The sequence below is a fragment of the Schistocerca piceifrons genome, chromosome 4 (assembly GCF_021461385.2).
Source record: "Schistocerca piceifrons isolate TAMUIC-IGC-003096 chromosome 4, iqSchPice1.1, whole genome shotgun sequence".
Classification (NCBI taxonomy): Eukaryota; Metazoa; Arthropoda; class Insecta; order Orthoptera; family Acrididae; genus Schistocerca; species Schistocerca piceifrons.
In genome coordinates this window covers 369,509,603-369,537,226 of record NC_060141.1, presented here as the reverse complement: position 1 = coordinate 369,537,226, position 27,624 = coordinate 369,509,603, and the positions used below count along the sequence as shown (strand labels likewise).

The 27,624-nt window shown below is 38.3% G+C and overlaps 1 protein-coding gene across 1 annotated transcript in view; it reads left to right on the top strand.

Annotated features, from left to right (window-relative positions):
* Positions 1–27,624, top strand: part of LOC124796392 (E3 ubiquitin-protein ligase LRSAM1-like) — a 178,339-nt gene that overhangs the window by 145,078 nt on the left and 5,637 nt on the right. The window contains exons 12-13 of the mRNA XM_047260561.1: positions 11,642–11,773; positions 15,531–15,734. Coding sequence (XP_047116517.1) covers positions 11,642–11,773; positions 15,531–15,734 — 336 coding nt within the window. The remainder of the gene's footprint in view (positions 1–11,641; positions 11,774–15,530; positions 15,735–27,624) is intronic.

The following is a 27,624-nucleotide window of genomic DNA, read 5'->3' as shown; positions in this document are numbered from 1 at the left end:
TTGTAGATCGAGATGGCTGAAAATGCACGCTAGACTAACGCAGACGGGCGTGAAGTACTGGAACAGGCTACGTAATTAATGCTGTGAAGAAAAGTACGTAGCTGGATTAATACTTATCTTTAATCAATCATTGTGGTACATCGCTCTTGACTATACACAGGAGACTTTAATTACAATCACTGTAAGGCTAATGGCGCCTTGTTAGTTCGTAGCCATTAACTTAGCTGAAGGCTATTCTGTCTCTCGGCTAATGAGAGAGAAAGGCTTCGTACATCTAGTCGCTAGCTAGGTCGTCCGTACAACTGGGACGAGTGCTTGTTCGTATCACGAGACCTGCCTTGTGGTGGCGCTAGGTCTGCGATCACACAGTGGCGACTCGCGGGTCCGACATGTACTAAATGGACCGCGGCCGATTTAATCTACCACCTAGCAAGTGTGGTGTCTGACGGTGACACCACAAAAACATTTTACAAACTAATTCATTTTCATAAATTTTAGCCTGAAATATGACATACTGTGTATACAATTATATGAAAGTTTTCAGAAAACCAAATGAGATAAATGATCTGTCCAAAATTCAAAAAATAATACTGGTATCGACAACTACTGTTGAGGAAAAGTAATGCTAGAGGAGCATGTCCTGTTACAGTGTGCAAGTGAGCTCCTGTAAAGTATGGGAAGTAGGAGAAAGGTACTGGCAGAAATTAAGCTCTTGAGGGTAGTACACGAATCGTGTCTGCATAGTTCAGACAATAAGGACAGGCTTGGTTTCAGGTACGAGTCCTGGTCCAGAGCACAGTTTTAATCTGTCAGGAAGTTTCTATACTGTCAGCACCTATTTATGTAAAACATGGTATATACTGGTACAAATTAAGCATAAATTAGTACTGAAATACCTGTCTCATATTATATTATATTTTTCCGAAATAAGGATTCATACCTGAAAATAATGTGCCCACAATCTATGAAGGATGGAAGTTCATATTTCTGAACATCTCTTTCATAATGGTGGGAAACCTTACACTGTTTTTTAATTCTAGTGGCTAGTGATGAGATACAAGTGAATACATGAGTAGATGCATTTCTGTTAACTTGTTTGGAAAAAGAATATATATACAACAGATAAATGTTCAACATAAAACCATTGTCAGACTAGAACTTAAGTAATTATAGGCCTGTATGTATGATTTTTGTCACACTTTTGATGTATTAATACTATCTCTAGTATGAAAAAAGAAGACAAATCAGGATTACAATCTTTTTGTATGTTATTATAGACAGACAGGGCAGGAAGGAAATATTGCACAGATGTAGGCTTTATAACAAACTAGAAAATTAAAAGTATTAAAGATGCTGAAAGAATCTCAGACACAATAGGTAGACTGTTTTAAAAATAAACAAAACATAATCCTTGGGAATCATTCATGCCTTTGTACCAACATTTTAACAGTACGAAAAAGAGGCAAAAAATCACTACGATGAGTTCTAAAAATTTATAAATAGCAGAAAATTCTAATACAAGATAGTAACAGGAGATTTCTTTGCTAAAATGGGACAAAAACTTAAGACTGATACATCAGTGGGAGTCTTTGGATATGGTACTAGAAATGACAAACTATATGTTAGTATAATTTGCTGAGAGAAAAAAACTTGTTTACCTCAAACACATTCTTTCAGAAGAAAACAATTAGAAAATTGAACAATGGAAAATCTTGTATAGAATAATTGTAGGAAAAAGAGGAGTGCTACTCATAACACAAACAAGGCATTGAGTGGCAGCAGGCCACACATATTTTCGTGTATTTTCTTTGTCCTGCCTGCACCACACACATTTTCTCGCACCTCACAACTAACAGCCCCATCTTCCCTTATTCAAGTATGCACCTTACTGACCTCATCCAACCCGTTTACATCTTCTGCCTCCTCACTCCACCCATATCTACCCGACGACATGCACTCCACTTGGTTATCCTCTTTTTATTTTTATTTTCACTTTGATCTCATCCTGCTTCTTCATTAATATTATTTCAGTTACATCTTGTTTCTCCCTGTACTTCATCTAGTTTCATCTTTTTGTAATATTTCCATGCATATGTGTGCATTTTTTATTCTCCGTTAAGGATCCTTGCTCCTTCCTTCTGCATCAATACATAAAAGTTACCATATCCCTAGCAAGAACCCAGTTCCACATACTGTTCCTGCATTTTCGTGTACTCATGGAACCCCGTCCCCCTCCCCTCAATATGGCCTGGACATCAAATTACCCGTATCTGGCTGCAATCTGTTCGTCCACAGTAACCTACATCTCTTCAAATTCTGGTAGTGCATAGCCATCACACCATCACAAAGCTCCTGCAAAACCATATAAATCAAATGTAAGCTCCCTTACATTTCCTCTGCTCCATCCATAAAATCCTCCTGCTCTGTAATCCCACATTCCTGCATTAAACCTCCCAGATCGAAACCCTTGTTCCCCCTCCCCAGGAACTAGAGCAACATGCACAATGCCACCTTAAAAAACTGTCCAACCTATTTATCTATTACTGCTGGCTTGGTCTACCACTATCCACCACCACTTCGAGAGCCTCCTTAAAACCTCACCCCCCCCCCCCCCACCCCAAAAAAATCACCTCATAGCTGCCAAACTCTGTCTTCTCTTGCCACCCTGAAGAACCAAGAGCCTAAACAGACCTATAACACAGCATGAACCTGTCCTCCAAAAGCCTCGGTCCTCTAAAAAAGGTTGGGCCTTATTGCCCAGAGAAGACTGTGACTGTGACTGTGACTGTGTGTGTGTGTGTGTGTGTGTGTGTGTGTGTGTGTGTGCGCGTGCGTGTTTTCGTACATTTGACAAAGGGAATGGTCCAATCCAACATGATGAAACTCACCCTGAAATTTTTCACACGGGAAGAATACAGCAAAAGAAATTCACTGTTAAAATTTTAGCTGCTAAGACATACTGCAAGTATTTTTTTTTTAATGTTGAAGTTACTCATTTGTGTTACTTGAAGAACTGCTTACAACTGTGATTTGTATTACCCTTCTTGCCTAGCATGTGATTCAGCCAATAAGCAGACACAGCTATGACAAGATTATGTTATGCCATATAGCACAAAGTACACACATGTGAATGTTAAGCATTGAAACCATACCAAAAATGTTTCAAATCATTAATTTATTGAATAACATGTAGTTCGTATCAGCAAACATTTGCAGATGTAGTTGTTACACAAGTGACTAAAAGAGGAAAGAAAATCAAGACAGTGTATAATGCTACATTACCGAGAACTTCCATCAATTGGGACTTTAATTTGTTAACATTAAATATCTTATAACATTTCTTGTAGCACAGTCTTTATGGTAATGTTTGAATAATGTATATTTTAATAACAATGAAACGCCGGTCGAAGTGGCCATGCGGTTAAAGGCGCTGCAGTCTGGAACCGCAAGACCGCTACGGTCGCAGGTTCGAATCCTGCCTCGGGCATGGATGTTTGTGATGTCCTTAGGTTAGTTAGGTTTAACTAGTTCTAAGTTCTAGGGGACTAATGACCTCAGCAGCTGAGTCCCATAGTGCTCAGAGCCATTTGAACCATTTTTTGAACAATGAAACAGGTCCTGTTTATTTCCTGTAGTCATCACAAAAATGCGAAGTGTCTGTTGGATGGCAAAAATGTAAGTTTTCCTTATGCCAGGCACACCTGATAAAAGAAAAATTAATGCATTCACGCAACTAACAGTAATTGCCTAGTTTTATTTACACACCACTGGAATGGAGAAAGAAATGGTTGTTGTTCTGCACATTATGCTGCATACAAGCCAAAAGTGAACAAATTTGCAAAATGTGATGCAAACTGTCAGTGCAGAAATGACTGAAATTTAGCAATACTGTTCTGCTTGTAAACCTGAAATGACAAAACTCTATTATAAATTATGTTGTTAGACAATTTTCTGACAAGTGCTTAATGCTGTCAAAAAGTGTTTTTATCGAGAGGCTGAATCCCATTCTTAGTTCCTGGTGGAATCCGAGCTATATTAACAGTCTTTTTGTAATGCCCCTAATTACAGAGGTATCATTATGTCTAGGCCAAGACTCAAACAAAACAATGAACTTTTTTTCTGCACATGATAAGAAGACGTTTTGGATGTAACAAGGAAAATTATTCTCTTGCAGTTTTCAGATTTTGTTATGTTAATTACTAGTTTTTTCCAAGAAAACAGTTTTTTTTTTATTTTTTGGTCTTAATTTGCCTTCAAGTTTCTGACAACAGATACCAAGCTGTGGAAATGGTAACCCACTGATACTTATCGTTAGCAATGTTGTATAAGAATGTGTCATAGCATTCATCAACTGCACAAGCGACTCTGTCTTTTCTTCACTTTAAATGGTAAAGTGCAGTTTGCATGCAGTTCTTGCATGAAACCCGACTGATTGGCTTTATACACAGCATTTTAGGGAATAGCAAGAAGCTAGTCAGCTATAACAGCAGTTTGTACACTTTCATTCTCTATAGTATTACCTATTAATGACATCTCCTCTACACATTTAGTTGAGGGAACTCGTAATTTCGGGACCTCCTTTCCTTTATAATTTTCTGCATCTGTTTAAACAGGTCAAAGAAGCCGGAAAATCAGTAACAAGTATCTCACTTGCAGTTCAGCGTGCCTACTCATTGATCTCCCTGGGTATTCATGCACTTACTCTCAAGAGCAGTGCTGAACACTTCATACTTCTTCAAGTTTCATTTTAGCATATATTTTGTACTTTTTGTAAATCTTTCTTCCATTTATACATTTCATGTGCAGATTTACAAGACAAAACTGGCTTTGCGCACTGTTTATGCTGGTGTGATTTCTCCCTCCTTCGTATAACCCAAAAAATATACAGTCTTTTCGTTGTCACTGGAAACTACTATTGTATATGTATGTACTCTATTTTTTTCTGAACATTAATTAGCTCAACACTCTTTGTCGAAACACAGTTCACAAAATTGTCAGAATTATTTCCTATTTCTTCTAATGTTTCCATCATTTCTGATGATGTGTCAACATCATTCAAGTGAATGTCCAAGAAATTAACTAATAAACAACACTTATGTAGGTCTTCAGGAGAAGTAGGTGACTTGACTGCATATTTCACCTTTGCAAGATTGAAAACATTAATTGGAGTCCACGTTACTGTAAAACTCTGGAACCTGCACAAAGACAGTTGCTATTAGCAAATATATTCGAAGACATCACAAACAAAATGAATTCATTTTTATCTCCATTGTTAACATTTAGTGATACTGAAAAGGCAATTGCTAATTATTAAGAGTATTAAATGAGCTGCAAATTCGAGTGAATAGTAATTTAGAACAGTTGTGTCAGAGAAACTGCCAATGGAAACTGGAATTCACTTTACAAATTATGATCATATTGTGCCATGTTATCTATTTGCTGATCAGCCATTGACCAAGGATACTTGCCCACTTTGTTGCGTTTGCACTATCTGCTACAGCTATGGGCTGTACATATCTCTAGCTGTCTGGCATGCTATGAATTTGAATTTGACAATTTTCAATAGTTCTAAAAAAATCGTTCCAGTCTGTCTTAGCAGCTACATTTTTGACATTGTGTTTCTTTCAGTGTATTATTTCCGTATAAAAAACTTCAGGACAGATTTTGACATGTCGGATTGAACTCAACAGTTTGTTAGTCTGATAGCTGATAATATCTTCAATGTGCGTGCCTACCACTCAGTGCCTGCTGTACGTGGTGAATAGCAATCTATCCATTTTGATTAAAGAGCTGTATTTTTATGGACCAAATAGGACTAAAAGTGAAACTAACTATGTTTTATCAAACAATTTGAAAGTTATACAGAATAAGATGTTGGTCTTAAATCACTAAGAATTTAAAGTGATCATAGACTGGTATGATGCAATTTAAAAATACATGCAAAGCCAGAAAGTAAGAGTAATGTGTCAGGAAATAAAAAATGCAGAGAATGATAATTTTATATGCGTAGGGAGGTCTGCTTGATAGAAACAAGCAGTAAGTTCAGGATTTGGAAAAATAAATGATACACAGACATAAATGGGAGGAAGTAATTATTCAACAATGGCCCTTAAACTAACAGAAAAAGATACTGCAAGTATGAAGACAACAAAAGAAAAGAAAATTTCAGATAGAATGGGGAGACTATTAAGGAGAGGACAGTAGCTATGAGTAAATGATGATAAGAACATAACAGAATGTACTCAACTGAACAAAACTATTTGGAAATGTGTCTGAAGGGGTGGGAGAATCTACTGTGGAAATTTAATAGTGACTCAAACAAAGAGGAAATTAAGGAGGCATTCAAAGATTTTTAAAAAACTGTTTATTTAATTCAAGGAGTAAATTGCAAAAACAACGAAAATAAAGACTTTCTGGAAGCAATGTGAGATGTAGTGTATAAAGTCATTTGGGGTTATGACAAATATGGTCAACTATCAGATGTAGTTCCTTGGTGGCAGCGATCACAGCGGAAAATTGGATGTAAATGTGGGTGGGTACAGCACTATTTACATCCAATAATGTGGTGTACACAGATACATTTGGTTTCACTGGCTTTACTTCTATAAATATCAAACCCTCCTCACTGAATTAGTTATGGCCGGTCCATGTCTTAATTACATAGTTAAATCTCATTTACCAGTCATGCACATCCTTTCTAACTAATGATAATATGTTATATGAATATAGATAATAACAATGAAAAAAAATCCATGTTTGACAAAATTATTTAATTAGATAGATAAAAAATCTACTCACCAAGCGGCGGTAGAACACACACATAAAGAAGGTTGTAATTACCCAAGCTTCTGTGAGGCAGTGGCTCCTTCTTCAGGCAGAAGGGTTGAAGGGGTGAAGGTAAAGAACTGGAGAGATCTAGGAAAAGGGGTAGATTTTGGGAAAGTCACCCAGAACCACAGGTCAGGAGAGACTTACTTAATGTAATGAGAGAGAAAGAAAGACTGATTATTAGGGACTGCATCGAACAAGATTTGAAAACCTGAGAGCTTAACGGTGGACGACTGGGTGATTTGCAAGACAGAGATTACTGCTTAAACATCATGCAAGGGTTAATAAGAGTGAAAAACTAAGGGCATTGTACATAACAGAGGTGGGAGGAGAGCAGTGAAAAATAGGTGAGTAAGACAAAGAAAGATGTAGAAAACTAAAATGGAGTGAAGAAAATAGTAGCTACTGTGAAGAAATGCTGAGACAGAAGAAATTAACATAAATTAAGGCCGGGTGGGTGGTGAGAACTAAGTACATGTTGTAGCGCTAGTTCCCACTTGCAGAGATGTGAGAAAATTATGTCTGGGGGAAGACTCCATATGGGGCATGTACTGATACAGGCACAGAGGCCATGATTGTCATGTTGTAGAGCGTGCTCTGCAACAGGATATCGCGTGTTGCCAGTATAAACCCTCTTCCTATGCCCATTCATTCTAATTGAAAGTTTGATGGTAGTCATACTGATCTAAAAGACTGAACAGTGTGTACATAACAACTGTGACGTGTCGTTTCACAGATGCCTTTCCCTTCGATAGCAAATATTTTTCCAGTTACAGGGCTGCGATAGGTAGTAGTAGCAGGGTGCATAGGGCAAGTCTTGGGTCAGGGACGGTCACAGAGGTAGGAGCCATAGAGTAGGAAGATGGGTGCAGAAGCAAAAAAATGGTTCAAATGGCTCTGAGCACTATGCGACTTAACTTCTGAGGTCATCAGTCGCCTAGAACTTAGAACTAATTAAACCTAACCTAACCTAAGGACATCACACACATCCATGCCCGAGGCAGGATTCGAACCTGCGACCGTAGCGGTCGTCCGGTCCCAGACAGTAGCACCTAGAACCATACGGCCACTCCGGCCGGCATGCAGAAGCAGCTTAGGGACTGGCAAGAATACTGCAAAGATTAAGAGGGTGACGAAAAGCTATTATAGGTGAGATAGGCCAAATTTCAGGCAGAATGTATTTAATTTTCAGGAAGTCATGGCCCTGTTGAAGTAGCTGATTAATACATTCCAATCCAGGATAATAATGAGTCACCAGTGGTGTGCTCTAAAGTTGTTTTTTGGAGGGATCAGCAGCACCAGGATTGAATGTGAAGGCCTGGGAAATCTGCTTTTGGACTAAGCTGGTGGGGTAATTACATGCAGTGAAGGCTGATGTGAGAATGGTGGTGTATTGCTCTAAAGAGTCTGCATTCGAACAAATACATACTCGAGTGCCAAGGCTGTATGGGAGGGAACGTTTGACATGGGAAGGATGGCAACTGTCAAAATGTGAATACTATTGTTTGTTGGCAGGTTTAATGTGGACTGAAGTGTGTAGTTGGCCTTTGATGAGGTCAAGGTCAACATCAAGGAAAGTGGCATGGGATTCGGAATAGGACTATATGAAATTTAATTGTTGTTGTTGTTGTGGTCTTCAGTCCTGAGACTGGTTTGATGCAGCTCTCCATGCCACTCTATCCTGTGCAAGCTTCTTCATCTCCCACTACCTACTGCAGCCTACATCCTTCTGAATCTGCTTAGTGTATTCATCTCTTAGTCTCCCTCTACGATTTTTACCCTCCACGTTGCCCTCCAGTACTAAATTGGTGATCCCTTGATGCCTCAGAACATGTCCTACCAACTGATCCCTTCTTCTGGTCAAGTTGTGCCACAAACTCCTCTTCTCCCCAATTCTATTCAATACCTCCTCATTAGTTATGTGATCTACCCATCTAATCTTCAGCATTCTTCTATTCTCTTCCTCTCCAAACTCTTTATCATTCATGTTTCACTTCCATATATATTTACACTCCATACAAATACTTTCAGAAATGGCTTCCTGACATTTAAATCTATACTCGATGTTAACAAATTTCTCTTCTTCAGAAACGCTTTCCTTGCCATTGCCAGTCTACATTTTATATCCTCTCTACTTCGACCATCATCAGTTATTTTGCTCCCCAAATAGCAAAACTCCTTTACTACTTTAAGTGTCTCATTTCCTAATCTAATTCCCTCAGCATCACCCGATTTAATTCGACTACATTCCATTATCCTCATTTTGCTTTTGTTGATGTTCATCTTATACCCTCCTTTCAAGACACTGTCCATTCCGTTCAACTGCTCTTCCAAGTCCTTTGCTGTCTCCGACAGAATTACAATGTCATCTGTGAACCTCAAAGTTTTTATTTCTTCTCCAAGGATTTTAATACCTACTCCGAACTTTTCTTTTGTTTCCTTTACTGCTTGCTCAAAATACAGATTGAATAGCATTGGGGAGAGGCTACAACCCTGTCTCACTCCCTTTCCAACCACTGCTTCCTTTTCATGTCCCTCGACTCTTATAACTGCCATCTGCTTTCTGTACAAATTGTAAATAGCCTTTCGCTCCCTGTATTTTACCCCTGCCACCTTCAGAATTTGAAAGAGAGTATTCCAGTCAACATTGTCAAAAGCTTTCTCTAAGTCTACAAATGCTAGAAACATAGGTTTGCCTTTCCTTAATCTTTCTTTAATTTAATTAGGAGAAGGTATTCAGAGATTCCAGGAATTTTAACAGGTCATCCTCACTATGAGTTCATATGGTAAAGATGTCATCAATGTATCCAAACCAAACTGGAGGCTGAAGACTTAAGGATCCCAGAAAAGCTCTTTCCAAATTACCCATGAAAAGGTTGGTATAGGAAGGAGCTATCCTGGTTCCCATGGGGCGCACACGACATGTCTCTGCTGTAGAATGGATGCTCAAGCTGCTCCCAGTTTTACTTGGTCAGTTTACTTTGTGTGATCTTGGAGATGTGGGTGCACATAATTGTGTAGCAGAATCACTCCCTTCATTGGCAACCCACGCCATTTGCTCTTGGTGAACTTGTGTAGGCTACAGAGTGTCTCACATTACATGTCACTTGCTAAGGGCACAGCTTTCAGTTTTGTAGGTGGAGGTGACGACACTAAATTTGCATTCCTAGATGTCTCACTATGTAATCCCAAAGTGGCATATTCAAATTTCATCATGTTAAGTTGTTGTGAAATATTGTACCGTACCATTTGAACCCACCTTACACATCAGTGCTATAGCTCCCATTAGACTTCATCAGGATAAGGTGAAGTTCAGAAGATGAGTCCGGCTAGGAGAATCTATGTGATCAAAACGACTTTCAGCAACTCTGAATAAAATTCTCAAACCCTTAAACTCAATAAAACAAGACGGAACCAACTTTTCTTTTTGTTGATGGCATTGTACAGTTTGCTTCTTGTACAAATGAGCTTCTGTAACAACAGCTGGAAAATTTAATAGAACAAATATTAAAGTAGGCCAGAAAATCTGTTAAAATAAGACCGAAATGATTCTTTACCAACATATTAGAAAGAAAATAGTGTAAATTCACAGTGAAGTCATGAATTAGTTGATCAGTTTTTGTAGGTATTGCAGTTAAAAGATGATTAATGTATGGACAATAAAATAAACATAACAGAGTCCAAAAAATGACCTGCAGTGCTTTTGGTAAATAATATAGAGTTTTCAAAACTAAGCTTCTGATGTGTGTGATACAGAAAGCTAACAATAGGTAGTGAAGCAGCAAATTTATGTGTAAAATGTGAGCTGAAGATTGTTCAGTAAGTCAGTGAAATATGGACAAATGGTGATCCTAAAACAGATATCATCATTTTGCGACTGTGTTTTAAAGGAAGCTGTTCAGATATGGGTGGCTGACTACATGATCAATGGGGACAGTGGTTTCACTCTCACTAAAGTGTGGGACTCAGCACTTGGCCAGCTGAAGTTACGACATTGTCCAATAATTATTTCCACAACTGAAGAAGGTGGATGAGACACTGAAAGATGAGAGTTCATGCCCAGCATTTGGCAATTGTGTTCTCCACCACTCTATCCACTGTAGTGTGCTGCTGTATAGTGGAGGGGAGGGGTGGTGAGCGATAAGTGTAAAAAGGAGACATAACAATGCAAAGACACTCATTCTGCAGATATCTCATGAAGATGACAGCATGGTAAGCTGTCGAAATATCATATTTTGTAAATGACAGTACCTGGTTGGACACCTGAGTACAGCACAAACTGTTACTATTGTAATGAAAATGTAATGTAGGTGGACAGGAGAGACAGTCAGGTAAATGGATGATAGATGGACAATGGAAATTCTTTGTTAGATTTGAAGAGGTATGAAATGGTTGAGAAAATGACCTAATGGAAAGTGGCAAGGTAGAATTACATATAATACATGGTTGGACAAGTGTGGAGGAGGCCTATCTAATTGTAGATTTCACATGTCGTATGAGTTTTCTCTTTATTTTAACTTGGCATATCTGATAGCCCCGAAAAAGCAATCCCTGTCTAAATATACTACTACTACTACTACTACTAATTCTTGTTGTTGTTGTTCTTCTTCTTCTACTTCTACTTCAACAACCATGTAACATATTCCTCAGTGCTTCCACCTAAAGATGTTCTTTATCAAAAATTTATTGACTGTTAATTTTCAGACACACAGTATCTGTTAAATGTAGGGGCAGCATACTTCGTCTGTTTGCATATGAATTAATTGTTCATTGTTAGAACCTATTTATGTATGTCTCATATATTTCTTCATAGGCTGAATTAAGTGAGAAGCGGAAAGCACTTTCTCACTTGCTTGTAAAACTGATGGGCCAGCAAGAAGAGCGGCGTAAACAACTTCTCCGAACCTTGAATGAAATGGAGCGTCGAAGGCCATCAGACAAAGAGGTATAGTGCAAAGTAGCCAATACCAAAAAATCTTATTTTGTTCAACAAGTAGTTACTTTGATATGACATATGACAATATGTTTCTTGAGAACCTGCAACTGAAAAGTTGTCAAGTCTAGTATTATAATTTCCCTTCCGAAAGACGAAATGGTTGATTTGGCTGCACAGGGCTTTTAAACTTTTCTTCGCCATAATGTTGGACTCTTCATACCTTACAAAAAACACACAGCAGGAAAAATAATGTGTTTAAAGCTATTAGTAGTGATTGTTTACATCTAAGGGAAAAACAGTAGATCTCTAATTATCACGTGTAAAGGAATACATGTCTGTTGTCTTTATAATATGTACATAATATGAGTATGGCTTTGAAATAATGTCTTCTTTTGTAATTTATTGAATTTCAGTGGAAAACTAATGTAATACAAGACTTCAGGGAAATGAAGTACAAAATTAGATAACAACTCCATACTCTTACAGTTGGGAAGAAATATTTAAATTGATTCCATGTTCTGTGAATCATAATTATGAACTCTTGCAATGATATTGAACAAGTCAGTTTTTATAATTGTTGTACATCCTCTCAGAGGAAAAGGTGACAATATGCTGTCCATTTACACAATTTCATATCTGTGTTGACCTTTTTTTTTTTTTTTTTTTAAGTAGAATTTGTTGTCGAGCTGATATGAGTTCTGTTTGTATTTGAAATTAATTTTGTTAACCATTAAATTCTGTACTCAATTAAGTAGGTGGCCAAAGATTTTTATGGCTCATTACCTTACTCCTTTCTCTGATACACTAAGTCTGAATGATGGATAGTGTAGATCATTCCTCTTTAAGCTGTTATGTTTATGAAAGTTGTTGTTGCTTACAAAATGTAATTGACTGTTGACCACTGGCCTTGCCACAATGGTAACATTGGTTCCTGTGAGATCACTGATGTTAAGCACTGTTGGGCTTGGCTAGAACTTGGTTAGGTGACTGTCCTGTCTACTGAGCACTGTTGGCAAGTGGAATGCACTCGGCCCTTGTGAGGCAAATTGAGGAGCTACTTGATTGAAAAGTAGCGTCTCGAAGCAACGGGCGGGAGACAGGTGTGCTGACCTCACGCCCCTTCATACCCGCGTCCAGTGATGCCTATAGGCTGAGGATGACAGTCAGTGTTGTTGGGTCTTTCAATAACTGTTCAGACATAGTTTTAATTGGTTGTTGACAAAACTTCATAAGGTAGTAAATTTACTATGAGACTGTTGTCAGTGTGCCCAAGTAATAATTGTCTGCAAGAGGTTCCAGAATGTCCATGACATGCCGCTGTGCCATGAGACTTCTTTCAGTCCCTACCACCTGTGACCTGAAGACATACCCAGTGGCTCCCCATGCCATGACACAATGCTGTGCCTCTCCAAAACATTAGAAGAATGGGACCTCTCCCAGGTTGCAGCCATACTCACCAGTGATGATCATCCAGGTTAATGCTGTACCACGATTTAATGCTGAATAAACTGGAACTCTATTCAACCTTGAGGACTAGTGTACCTCCCCTCACATTCCCATGCTGTCCAACATAGGGTCACATGTCAGGATATCGCACAATTTGACCAGACAACCAAATGGACACCCACAATGAGACCCCTTTCAAACTCTGTCAGGTGCTGAAATGCTGTCTCATATGAGAATGTAGCATCTCTATGTCCTTCACAGCAATTACTCAAATGGCTGATGCTGTTCACACCTATACACTACCAGGGCTGACAACACCACCAAACATACTTGAAAAGAGAGACAGCATTGGTCGTGTATTTTTATTATCGCAAAATCGATTTTCTGTCACTGAGTGACCATCTTCAGTGCTGTATTATATAACTTAAATTAGTAAGCACTGGTGTCAATAAGCTTACGGCAATGTGATTGCCGTAAGCTTATTGACACCAGTGCTTACTAATTTAAGTTATATAATACAGCACTGAAGATGGTCACTCAGTGACAGAAAATCGATTTTGCGATAATAAAAATATACGACCAATGCTGTCTCTCTTTTCAAGTATACCCATTATCTGGTCGTAGTGCACAGGACACTATGTAGTTGCCAATCAATAACACCAAACATATTCAACACCAATCATAGTCAACACCAAACATAGTCAACACTAATGCACTCTGGTGGCTAGTCAAAATGAACACAAAATCCCACAAGAGATAGCTTTCTGCAGGGCAGTGAGCAAATACTAAGAGTGTACTGCTCCAATTTCTAGGTCTCTACATCGATAGCAGTGTTATCTGGAAACATCATGTCCCCCAGACCATAAAAAGTGTGGCTTCGACTACTTTTGCCACTAAGACAGTCTCATATTAGAGACATCAGTACCACAAAGCCCACTTACTTTGGTATTTCCACTTTGGTATTTGGCTATGGAATTATCTTTTAGTTCAATTCACCCACATTAAAGAATTTTTCCCACAGGAAAATATCCGAATCATGTGCAGAGTCTCTCTGAGTTCTTTTACAGTCTTTGTAAGGAAATTTTGATACTTGCCATCACTACCCAATATGTTTATTCTGTTACGAACTTCATGATTGACAATTCTGTGCGCTATGAAATCAATGAAATGTACTATAATCACACTACAAGAAAGAAGGCTGACCTCCATTTTGATTTCAGAAATCGAACCCAGGTACAGAAAGCTGTAAAAATGTTTAGTTAACTGTCAAATAAACTTCAAAGATCTATGCAGCAACAGCACATTATTTATAAAATAGAACAAAGATGTGTTTACTTGCTAAAACTTTTTATTTAGTAGATGACATTTTTAAGAGAAATGTGCACTATTTTATGCATATATTTTGACTGTGTTGTTTGTTGTGTATTGTTGTACATGCACTAATCCTTGCACTAAGCTTACTTTAATTTCTTTTTTCTCTTTTTGCTTTTTTGGTTCTAGATTTGTTTTTATTTTATTTTCAACTGCTTTTGTAAATTAACCATTCTTTCACTGAAATCCCTTGTTACATATTCTGTTTAATTTATATTTATTTATGTTTTTATTCATTCCACATCGTAGCACCTCACACACATGAAAGTATTAACATGATACCTGTATCCAACTAGAGCGTGCCTATTAAAGCACTCTGATACTCAAATCAACCTTCAGTTTGAGGATGCCTTTACTTTTCTTACATACAGACAGCATGATCTTGTAAAAGTTTTCTGTGCATGCAGCCCTGTAGTAGTGTGAATCAGTAACATAATCACCCATGACTTTTCCTCAACCAGCATCATCTGGTGTTTCTACCAGGACACTAATGCAAGATTCCTTTGTCAAAGCTTCCTTTCTCAAAGGCCAGCAGAAATAGGGTAAAAATAGCAGTACACAGCATGACATGGTTTTGATGTTAAAAGCACTGTAATATGAAATAGAAGTTGTTGAGCATCCAGAAACTAAATAATAATTCAGTGCAGATGACCTTTCTCTGCAGTTTCCAGCAGAGAGCACAAAGTGCAGTAGCACATATGAACTTCTGTGGAGAACTTGGGTCAAACTTGATAACATCCTCTAGTTAACTGCCATTGCTCATGCCAGAGTCAAGCGTATCTCCATTTCTAGTGACATAGGTTTATCAAAATTGCATGGTCTCTAAATGTAATGTTATCAGTGTAAGATCATAAGTTTTAAATTATGTAGACATTATGTGAAAATTGATTTTGCTTCTTGCATGGTATCAAGTGCTGACGCTATTCTAAATTTACCTTATCTTTTACAGTCTCAAGCTGACTTCTGGCTAATGCAGTATCAGCGGCTGCTTGATTCACGACCACCAAGTCTTGTTGATCTGGAACGTAATTTAGATCCAGCTTTGGGACATCATCTTGTAATGGCTGGAGTTGTTCACTGTTTGCCCTTTTTGTCAGAATGGGTACATGACACAAAACGCCTTGAGGAACTGACTGATTATGACCTTATTCAGGTTGGTTCCATTCTATGTCTGCAAGTAATAATTTAACAGCTAAACAGAAAATTGCATTGCATGTAAGGAAAATTTTCAACACATAGGTACAAAATAGTTATTATTATTAAACTGAACAGGGTGAAGTGTGTGACTTATCAGTATTTCCCAGCAGAGTTGTTGCAAATGCATTTATTGGATTTTTCGCCAGACAGTATTGAGTAAACACCACAATATTACTACAAAACAACTGCCACCATCCAAATTTATCAGAGCTGCAAGAGGAATCGTGCAGTGCAGAGTGAAGTGAATTGTAGCATTATCCTATTTTTCTTTTGTTTGTGGTTGTAGAATTTAATGAAAACCTATGCCTTCAGTACAAGTAGCATATGAGCGAACTACAGCAGGGTGTAATTCATACAAACTGATAAAAATGCAACAAGCTTCTTCAGTGTGAGATGGGAGAACTACTGGTGCAGGAGCACTTGCAATAATGATGACAGATATGAAAGCTTGAGGTTTCAAAAATAGTTTCTTTTTCTCTCATTTCAGAATACTTTCCCTCAAGTCTTTTCTTTCCCTTCCCCAGCCACAAATGTGTGTCACCTTCAGGCAGTGATGATAGCCTTGGTGGAATTCCACAACAGCTGACATTGCACATTAAAATAAGGAAAAGGTGCTGTGTTGTGAGAGGTTTCTGGTTGCCAAAAATTGTGAAAATATTGGTATAGTTTCATATTTGACATATCACATATTAATTCTTCTCCAGTCTCTATTCTTGCAATAAATTTCAACATTTATTATACATCCAACAACAGATACCACAGTTGAGAAGAGTCTAAAACCATACTGAATTTAACTGCATTTTTTTTTATAAAAGTACTCAAAACTCCATTATTGAATAGCTTCTGTATTGATGACCGTAGATGTCACCTCCTCCGAGGCTCCTTGCAAGCAATCCATCTGATATTGGAAGCTCAATCTCCATGCTGTACTTGCAATCTGACAGCGAACTCTGAAGGCTGCATGTTGCAAACTGGTATCTCAGACAAGTAATACAACACAGAACAAATATTTGCACTAGCCTACAATATAATTCTTACAAAAAAATCCACACCTGTGTGTTATTCAAATGTGTAACCTTTAACATAACATTAATTACCAACACACTTACAAATTTATATATAATGATGGTACAGAAAACTTACGAGAAAAATACCAAATTTAATCCCGCAAGAATTCATTACACTCAAAGCTGAAATATTACAGTTTTGGTGTCGCCATCTGCTGTAGTAGTCAAGAGTCTTAACAACATTTATTATATTGGGAAAGCCTTAAACAGTACATGTTTATGTTAATAATGAATTAGTGAATGAGAGTAACAAGGAAAAATGTTAAGTCGATAGTTAACAAAGTAAGCAAAAAGCATAGCGCCTAGAAGGAGAAGTACTGTTACTTCTGTTTTCATCATCTCTCTTACAACAGTAGTTGCTTTACCCTACGACAGACTGCGTAGAGGTTGCTTGTGGCTGGCTGAAGTAGATTTCTAATGGTGCGGCTCGTAAGACACATCTAGAATCATTGTCGTGTTTTCTTGTGTTTCATGATGTCAAAGAAAAAGTAACAGTAGATTAATATTTACATGTGTGTTTGTAGACTTTTTACACATTTACTGATAATCTGTGTGGTGTATTGAGTTACTGCTATCTGACAAAGAAAACTGCATTAGTCACTATGCCGTGCCATTTATGTTCCCAGTTGTCAATCAGGATACAAGTCATCTGCAACAGATAGACATTTTTTAGACCCCCAAAGACTGCCAGTGATTTTGTTAATGGGCTGAAGCTATTATGAGGAAATATATTCAATTAACAAGTAAATCATATGCATGTGAAAAAGATTTTGCTGATGATTTGCTTGTTAAAGTGGACTCATTCGTTATAGAAGGAAAGAAGGTCAAAATACCGAGAACAAGATGGAATTTAAAGCCAGGGTCAGTGCCTCTATTTTTCCAAACTTTCTGAGCTATTTAAATACTCACTTGAAAGCACGCAAATCTCCTTGAAGGAGAATAGTAAAAAAATCTGTCCAATTTTGTACCAAAACTTAAAAGATTTGTACACCAGTTGCAGTATGTAGAGCTTCCCATTTATTAGACAGTGAGGCTGATGCCAGAAAAATTATCAGCAGTCAAATGAAAACCCAAAAATCTAAAAAGAATGCTAGTGAGAACACAGAATCAGCTACTGGAAGAGAGGGAGAGTGTAATTTTGTTAGAAAAGGAAGTTTCTGCTCTAACACAATCCAAGTCATGTGCATGTAGTATATCGAATTTCCCGAGTAAAAAACAGAAGTTAGTCATAGACATTATGCTTAAGAAGTGGCAAATAACCCCAACTGGTATTTGATATAGTGATGAGTTTATTCTCTGAAAGCTTGCTTTGTAAAATTAAATCACCTAAGGGCTACAAGCATTGTCAAAAGCATGACTTACTGCCTGTGCCTTCTGAATATCTTTTGAGAAAGCTCTGCAAGGGATTTAAATGCTTGTATGGTGTCAACACACATGCCATAAATGCTATCAGAGAAAATTTTTAAAATGAACAGGACAAAAATAAACATTTAGGCTTTGAAATTTTTGATGACATTAAATTAAGGGAAGACATTCGATTTAATTGCTACTTACGCAAAGTGGATGGATTTGTAGACTAAGGTTATTTATCTCCAGAGGAAGAAAAGTATACTTTGGTGAACCAGGCTGTGGTATTCATGTTTATTCCCCTCCTTTATAGCTGGGTCCAACCAGTTGCCATTTATGCAAGCAAAAATGCAATGTGTGGTGATATGCTAGCTAAAATATTGATGCAGATAATCATACAGTTGGGACAAGTTGGGGCAAGAGTGACAAGTTTCACAAATGATGAAGTCAATCAAATAAAAAGGCTTGGATTAAACTAGAAATTGCCGGCAAACCAGGAAATGTTAAATGTAGTATCCAAAATCCAGTTAATCAGGACAGAAAAAAAACTTTGGGCCTTTTTAGACTATGTACACATTTAAAATGTATGATGAACTATTTTCACGATAAAAGTAGGTTGCTGCACAAAAATCAAGAAATAGATTTTAATTTCTATAGACAGATGTATGCTTTGGACTTGTCCCATGAATTTGCAGGCTTTAGAGCTTGTCGAGAATTGACTTCTTCCCATATTGCCCCTATATCTTTCTAAAGATGAATGCGAAGTTGGCTTTTCAATTATTCAGCAATTCAATTGCAAATGAAATTAAAATTTTCTGCAAAACCAATCCTGAGAATTTGTGGCAGTGAAAACACAGAACTTTCAAAGATTCCCCTTCACATTGATGTTTACAAAACCATTTGCTCAGGAAACAACACATTTTCCTCAAACAGAATGATGGAATCTCTCAGTCATGCTAAAGTTTTTCAGTATTTATAGTCCAAAGATTTTAAGCACATAAAGACAGGAAAATTTAACCAAGACCCTCTAGGACATAATTTTGGAATTCTGAGGTCGGTTGTGAGGACTCTCCATCAACTGTCGATCTTCTGCAGTTATATATGTTACAGCGTGTTTGTGTCCCTGTTAAGACAGCTGTATCTGCATCTAGGAACTGGGAACCAAATTCTGAACCACCCCTTACATCATTTGTTAATCAGATGCATTTATGGGCTAAAGAAATGGAGGTACAAAACAAACACATTAACTTATCTGCTGAGGTCAAAATTAAGGACAAAATGGTTATAGCGGGCTGGGAAAATGAGCTTCTTATTCCGTATACAGACAACATTCCAAAACAATGTTTAGTTTATCACATACACTATGTGATCAAAAGTATCCAGACACTCCAAAAACATAAGTTTTTCATATTAGGTGTATTGTAGTGCACCTACTGCCAGGTACTCCATATCAGCAACCTCAGTAGTTATTAGTCATCTTGTGACAGAAAAATGGGGCGCTCTGCAGAACTCATAGACTTTGAATATGGTCAGGTGATTGGGTGTCACTTGTGTCATAGGTCTAAATGCATATTTCCGCACTCCTAAACATCCCTAGGCCCACTGTTTCCAATGTGATAGTGAAATGGAAACGTGAAGGGACATGTACAGCAAAAGTGTTCAGGCCGACCTCGTCTGGTGACTGGCAGAGACCGCCGACAGTTGAAGAGGGTTGTAATGTGTAATAGGCAGACATCTATCCAGACCATCACACAGGAATTCCAAACTGCATCAGGAACCACTGCAAGTACTGTGACAGTTAGGCAGGATGTAATAAAACTTGGACTTCATGGTCGAGCGGCTGCTCATAAGCCACACATCACGCCCGTAAGTGCCAAACAACGCCTCGCTTGGTGTAAGGAGCATAAACATTGGATGATTTAACAGTGGAAAAACATTGTGTGGAGTGACGAATCACTGTACACAGTGTAGCAATCCGATGGCAGGGTTTGGGTATGGCGAATGCCTGGTGAACGGCATCTGCCAGTGTGTGTAGTGCCAAAGGTAAAATTCGGAGGTGGTGGTGTTATGATGCGGTCATGTTTTTCAGGGAGGAGGCTTGCACCCCCTGTCGTTTTGTGTGGCACTATCACAGCACAGGCCTCCATTGATGTTTCAAGCACCTTCTTGCTTCCCATTGTTGAAGAGCAATTTGGGGTTGGCGATTGCATCTTTCAACATGATCGAGCACCTGTTCATAATACGTGGCCTGTAGCAGAGTGGTAACACGACAATAACATCCCTGTAATGGACTGGCCTGCACAGAGTCCTGACCTGAATCCTATAGAACACCTTTGGGATGTTTTGGAACGCCGACTTTGTGCCAGGCCTCATCGACCAACATTGATACCTCTCCTTAGTGCAGCACTCCATGAAGAATGGGGTGCCATTCCCCAAGAAACCTCCAGTACCTGATTGAACATATGTGTGCAAGAGTGGAGGCTGTCATCAAGGCTAAGGGTGGGCCAACACCATATTGAATTCGAGCATTACCGATGGAGCCATGAAATTGTAAGTCATTTTCAGCCAGGTGTCTGGATACTTTTGATCACATAGTGTAGCAGGTTACATTGTCAAAAAGCTTAAAAATCAAAGCAGCTGTGTGAAGTGTGCTCAGACTCTTGTGAGTGAAATGCCATCTGACACAATAGCTGCAACCTTCACTGCCTTAAAGACTTCGGCTCAATAAATGGTTTTTATTATTTAACTTATTCATCCGAAAGCATTTTCAACATTCTTTTACAGGCTGAAGTAGTTCTTGAAAAGAAACTGTCTTCCATCTCAAATGTATGGGGTGATATAGTTTGAGTGTTTAGACAGCACTGGTGAAATTGTTTAGGGACAGGTGATTTAGGATGTTATGTGGAACATAAACGTGACCTTGCCAGTAAATTATTTTCTGTTTTAAGTGCCTCTTTTTCTTTCACACAAGAGAAATTGGCAAGGGATCTCTTGTCAGCAAAGACATCATACAAGCTTTCCAGAGTTCTGGCAATTAACAACTACAAATTATAAGAGTGAGTTTATATTATCTTTTATCTCCAATGTTTTAATCTGTATCATTGATTGGTATGTGCCCTTATAGATGATTTTTTGCATGTTAAGCTGTATTTTGAACTTAGTTAGCATATTTCATTTGCTTATTTTATGTGACCTGATGTTTCAGAATTGCCTTAAAGGACACCGGCATTTTACATTTTCAATGCAGATTGCATAGTTCACTTATCTTATCAAACGCAGCATTTTAAAATTGTGTGAGATCCGACTGGTAAATATAATGAAACGTTCCGCACCCAGTGCTAAGCGATGGTAGAGCTGCATAGTGGCAGGCCCACGGAAACCTGATGAGTGCCTACACGTCTTTTTTCCGCTATGCAAAAAATGTTGGTTAACATCCAGAGTGAGCTATTTTGCTCTGCAACAGTGTGTATGTGCAATACTTTGAAAGTTCCTGGCTGATTAAAACTGTGTGTAAGATTAGGACTTGAACCTGAACCTTCCCTCTTGTGGGTGATGCTGTTAACAACTGAGCAGTCCAAGAATGATTCATGAAACACACTTGCAGCTTCACTGTTGCTGTGATTAATCCTCAAATTTATAGACACCGATTGACAGTTTGCATTTTATTTCATCTGTTGTGTGCAATTTAGCACTCAGTTTTGGGACATTGTCACAGCTTCATTTCTGCTATTAAAATGAGTGCGAACTAGAGGAGATGTTAAAGTACATTCATCAAACTACGTTTAACCAAATCTATGAATAAATTATGGCCTCATTAGCAATAAACAATTGTACCACTGCATACAGATGCACACAAGTTGTCCGTACAAGTGATTTGGCCATAGATACTTAATGCTACCTCCCCATGAACTATGGACCTTGCCGTTGGTGGGGAGGCTTGCGTGCCTCAGCGATACAGATAGCCGTACCGTAGGTGCAACCACAACGGAGGGGTATCTGTTGAGAGGCCAGACAAACGTGTGGTTCCTGAAGAGGGGCAGCAGCCTTTTCAGTAGTTGCAAGGGCAACAGTCTGGATGATTGACTGATCTGGCCTTGTAACAATAACCAAAACGGCCTTGCTGTGCTGGTACTGCGAACGGCTGAAAGCAAGGGGAAACTACAGCCGTAATTTTTCCCGAGGGCATGCAGCTTTACTGTATGATTACATGATGATGGCGTCCTCTTGGGTAAAATATTCCGGAGGTAAAATAGTCCCCCATTCGGATCTCCGGGCGGGGACTACTCAAGAGGATGTCGTTATCAGGAGAAAGAAAACTGGCGTTTTACGGATCGGAGCGTGGAATGTCAGATCCCTTAATCGGGCAGGTAGGTTAGAAAATTTAAAAAGGGAAATGGATAGGTTGAAGTTAGATATAGTGGGAATTAGTGAAGTTCGGTGGCAGGAGGAACAAGACTTCTGGTCAGGTGACTACAGGGTTATAAACACAAAATCAAATAGGGGTAATGCAGGAGTAGGTTTAATAATGAATAGGAAAATAGGAATGCGGGTAAGCTACTACAAACAGCATAGTGAACGCATTATTGTGGCCAAGATAGATACGACGCCCACACCTACTACAGTAGTACAAGTTTATATGCCAACTAGCTCTGCAGATGACGAAGAAATTGAAGAAATGTATGATGAAATAAAAGAAATTATTCGGATAGTGAAGGGAGACGAAAATTTAATAGTCATGGGTGACTGGAATTCGAGTGTAGGAAAAGGGAGAGAAGGAAACATAGTAGGTGAATATGGATTGGGGGACAGAAATGAAAGAGGAAGCCGCCTTGTAGAATTTTGCACAGAGCACAACATAATCATAACTAACACTTGGTTTAAGAATCATGAAAGAAGGTTGTATACATGGAAGAACCCTGGAGATACTAAAAGGTATCAGATAGATTATATAATGGTAAGACAGAGATTTAGGAACCAGGTTTTAAATTGTAAGACATTTCCAGGGGCAGATGTGGACTCTGACCACAATCTATTGGTTATGACCTGTAGATTAAAACTGAAGAAACTGCAAAAAGGTGGGAATTTAAGGAGATGGGACCTGGATAAACTAAAAGAACCAGAGGTTGTACAGAGATTCAGGGAGAGCATAAGGGAACAATTGACAGGAATGGGGGAAATAAATACAGTAGAAGAAGAATGGGTAGCTTTGAGGGATGAAGTAGTGAAGGCAGCAGAGGATCAGGTAGGTAAAAAGACGAGGGCTAGTAGAAATCCTTGGGTAACAGAAGAAATATTGAATTTAATTGATGAAAGGAGAAAATATAAAAATGCAGTAAATGAAGCAGGCAAAAAGGAATACAAACGTCTCAAAAATGAGATCGACAGGAAGTGCAAAATGGCTAAGCAGGGATGGCTAGAGGACAAATGTAAGGATGTAGAGGCCTATCTCACTAGGGGTAAGATAGATACCGCCTACAGGAAAATTAAAGAGACCTTTGGAGATAAGAGAACGACTTGTATGAATATCAAGAACTCAGATGGAAACCCAGTTCTAAGCAAAGAAGGGAAAGCAGAAAGGTGGAAGGAGTATATAGAGGGTCTATACAAGGGCGATGTACTTGAGGACAATATTATGGAAATGGAAGAGGATGTAGATGAAGATGAAATGGGAGATATGATACTGCGTGAAGAGTTTGACAGAGCACTGAAAGACCTGAGTCGAAACAAGGCCCCCGGAGTAGACAATATTCCATTGGAACTACTGACGGCCGTGGGAGAGCCAGTCCTGAGAAAACTCTACCATCTGGTGAGCAAGATGTATGAAACAGGCGAAATACCCTCAGACTTCAAGAAGAATATAATAATTCCAATCCCAAAGAAAGCAGGTGTTGACAGATGTGAAAATTACCGAACTATCAGCTTAATAAGTCACAGCTGCAAAATACTAACATGAATTCTTTACAGACGAATGGAAAAACTAGTAGAAGCCACCCTCGGGGAAGATCAGTTTGGATTCCGTAGAAACACTGGAACACGTGAGGCAATACTGACCTTACGACTTATCTTAGAAGAAAGATTAAGGAAAGGCAAACCTACGTTTCTAGCATTTGTAGACTTAGAGAAAGCTTTTGACAATGTTGACTGGAATACTCTCTTTCAAATTCTAAAGGTGGCAGGGGTAAAATACAGGGAGCGAAAGGCTATTTACAATTTGTACAGAAACCAGATGGCAGTTATAAGAGTCGAGGGACATGAAAGGGAAGCAGTGGTTGGGAAGGGAGTAAGACAGGGTTGTAGCCTCTCCCCGATGTTGTTCAATCTGTATATTGAGCAAGCAGTAAAGGAAACAAAAGAAAAATTCGGAGTAGGTATTAAAATTCATGGAGAAGAAATAAAAACTTTGAGGTTCGCTGATGACATTGTAATTCTGTCAGAGACAGCAAAGGACTTGGAAGAGCAGTTGAATGGAATGGACAGTGTCTTGAAAGGAGGATATAAGATGAACATCAACAAAAGCAAAACAAGGATAATGGAATGTAGTCGAATTAAGTCGGGTGATGCTGAGGGAATTAGATTAGGAAATGAGGCACTTAAAGTAGTAAAGGAGTTTTGCTATTTGGGAAGCAAAATAACTGATGATGGTCGAAGTAGAGAGGATATAAAATGTAGGCTGGCAATGGCAAGGAAAGCGTTTCTGAAGAAGAGAAATTTGTTAACATCCAGTATTGATTTAAGTGTCAGGAAGTCATTTCTGAAAGTATTTGTATGGAGTGTCGCCATGTATGGAAGTGAAACATGGACAATAAATAGTTTGGACAAGAAGAGAATAGAAGCTTTTGAAATGTGGTGCTACAGAAGAATGCTGAAGATTAGATGGGTAGATCACATAACTAATGAGGAAGTATTGAATAGGATTGGGGAGAAGAGAAGTTTGTGGCACAACTTGACCAGAAGAAGGGATCGGTTGGTAGGACATGTTCTGAGGCATCAAGGGATCACCAATTTAGTATTGGAGGGCAGCGTGGAGGGTAAAAATCGTAGAGGGAGACCAAGAGATGAATACACTAAGCAGATTCAGAAGGATGTAGGTTGCAGTAGGTACTGGGAGATGAAAAAGTTTGCACAGGATAGAGTAGCATGGAGAGCTGCATCAAACCAGTCTCAGGACTGAAGACCACAACAACACTTAATGCTACCCATGTGAAACCTGCCTAGGTCGCTAGTAATCAACAAAATTGGTTTCTGCTCACCCTTATGTCCTACTACCAAAATCTTACTACGAGTTGTCCTATAATTAGCTTAGATGGTGATACCCTCAGTACACCTAACACACTGTCAGCTTTCGGTACATCAGCTCCAATCCAACAGTCTTACAATTTGCCATCACTGGATGTCAGAAATGTTTCTAGTCATGAGCCATGAGCTGTTGCTGTTACATCCCATGTATTGTCTTCTGAAATAAAAGGGATGGTGAGTCACAGCTTACGGATTACTAACAAGCAAGGACATTTACATTAGTTTTGTTAACTGTTGCAGTAGGGAATAGATCTCTAGCTTACAAAAGAGAGGAAAGGGCATGGAGAAACAAAACCTTAATTCTTTCAAGATACAGATCAAGGAGCAGTAGGATAAGATTAGGTGGAAGTAAATCAATAACTGTCAGCAACAGGTCCGATTCAAAAATTTTGTATCTGCTTTCTGCCATTGAGAGAAATATTTTTCTTTTAGGGCCAACTTTAAAATGTGATTGACTTACCCTTAACAAGAGGTGTACCATAGTAGTTCATGTTGGCATCCAAAGATTTAACCTTTGTATTTCGTAATTTGGTTGTGAGTGATTACGTTGGAGGTGTCTTACATCTCCTATTTTCTGGACAAAGATATTATCTAGAACAACATAAATTAATTTTTTTTTCTCCAAAACTTTAAGCCTTTCTAACTCCACAGTAAAACTGTCTTAAAGTACTTGTAGACAATAGAGAAGATTAACTTGTAGAGTTTACAGTCTTGAGACACACACACACACACACACACACACACACACACTCTCTCTCTCTCTCTCTCTGCCGCTATCTGTGCCATAAAAGTGTATTAAATATCTAACATTAAATTATAAATGACTTTTTAAAATCTGATTATGAGTATTTAAATTAATTAGTATTAAATGTATCTTTCTGATAAATTTGGACTGTGTAGAACATAACATAGATCCATATTTTGTGCACATATATTTATTTTGTTGAAATCAATGGAAAATACAGTATAGAATAATGACAATATTTTGAAAAATATAGTCTGCTACTCACTATGTAGAGGAGATGTTAAGTCACAGGTAGGTACAATGAAAATACTGCTATACATGTTAGATTTTGGCCAAAAAGCCTTTCTCTAAAGTAGAAAACATAAACACACACGCACATGCACACATACAGAACTCACACACACATGACTTCTGTCTCTGGCCACTGAGGCCAGCATCTCCTCTATTTGGTAAGTAGTATTATTGTATTTATTTTGTTGGTTGACATCTAAGGACCATGAAGAGCTAACAATCATTATGGTCTGATATTTCTTATTTTGTTCAAGCCGGATATTCTATCATCAATGCACTATGCATAGCACAGTATTCATCCAACCATTTAGCACCAGTTGTTCATGTCTCATCTCAAAAAGTCCCAAACATTGTAGTAGCTGTTCTGAAGACGTCTCAGTTTTGCACATCTTCCAGCTCTATATCCATTTCCTCTATTTTTTTCCCTATATTCAAATACAACAGTATTCTTTTGTTTGGTTGTAAGTCAAAGATGTTGAAAATACATTTCAGCCTTTTGGAATCATTCATTCCCATTATGTGGCCATAAAACTTAACCGTGCATTTGCATTGAAATTTTTGTCTGTTGTGGAATATATTTCTTGTTTTTATTTTTTATGTACATCCCATTTTTATAATTTGCACTTAATATATTCTGTAAAATATATATTATAACATAACAACATGTATCAAATAATCAGATTACAAATTTATAAATGACTCCTTTTCTTCAAATATTTAGTAAAATATTTCACAATCATTGTCTGTGTTACATTGTTGTAACTGTCACCTAGATACAGCAGGACTGTGAACATTGCTTCTACCATATCAAGCAGAAATGGTGACCCATGTTTTTCTGTCAGATCTGTACTATTGCAGTATGATTCAGCATCGTAAAAATACTGTAAACAACTTGGACAAGCCGTGAACAGTTGTGTAAGATGTGTGTGAATCATTTTGTTGTTTCATCACATCAGTTGGTTGGTTGCTTGGTCGGTCGGTCGATTTGGGGTAAGTGACCAGACAGCGAGGTCATCAATTCCATTGGTTTTTGGAAGGATGGAGTTGGAATTCGGCAGTGCCCTTTCATAGGAACCATCCCAGCATTTGCCTGAAGCAAT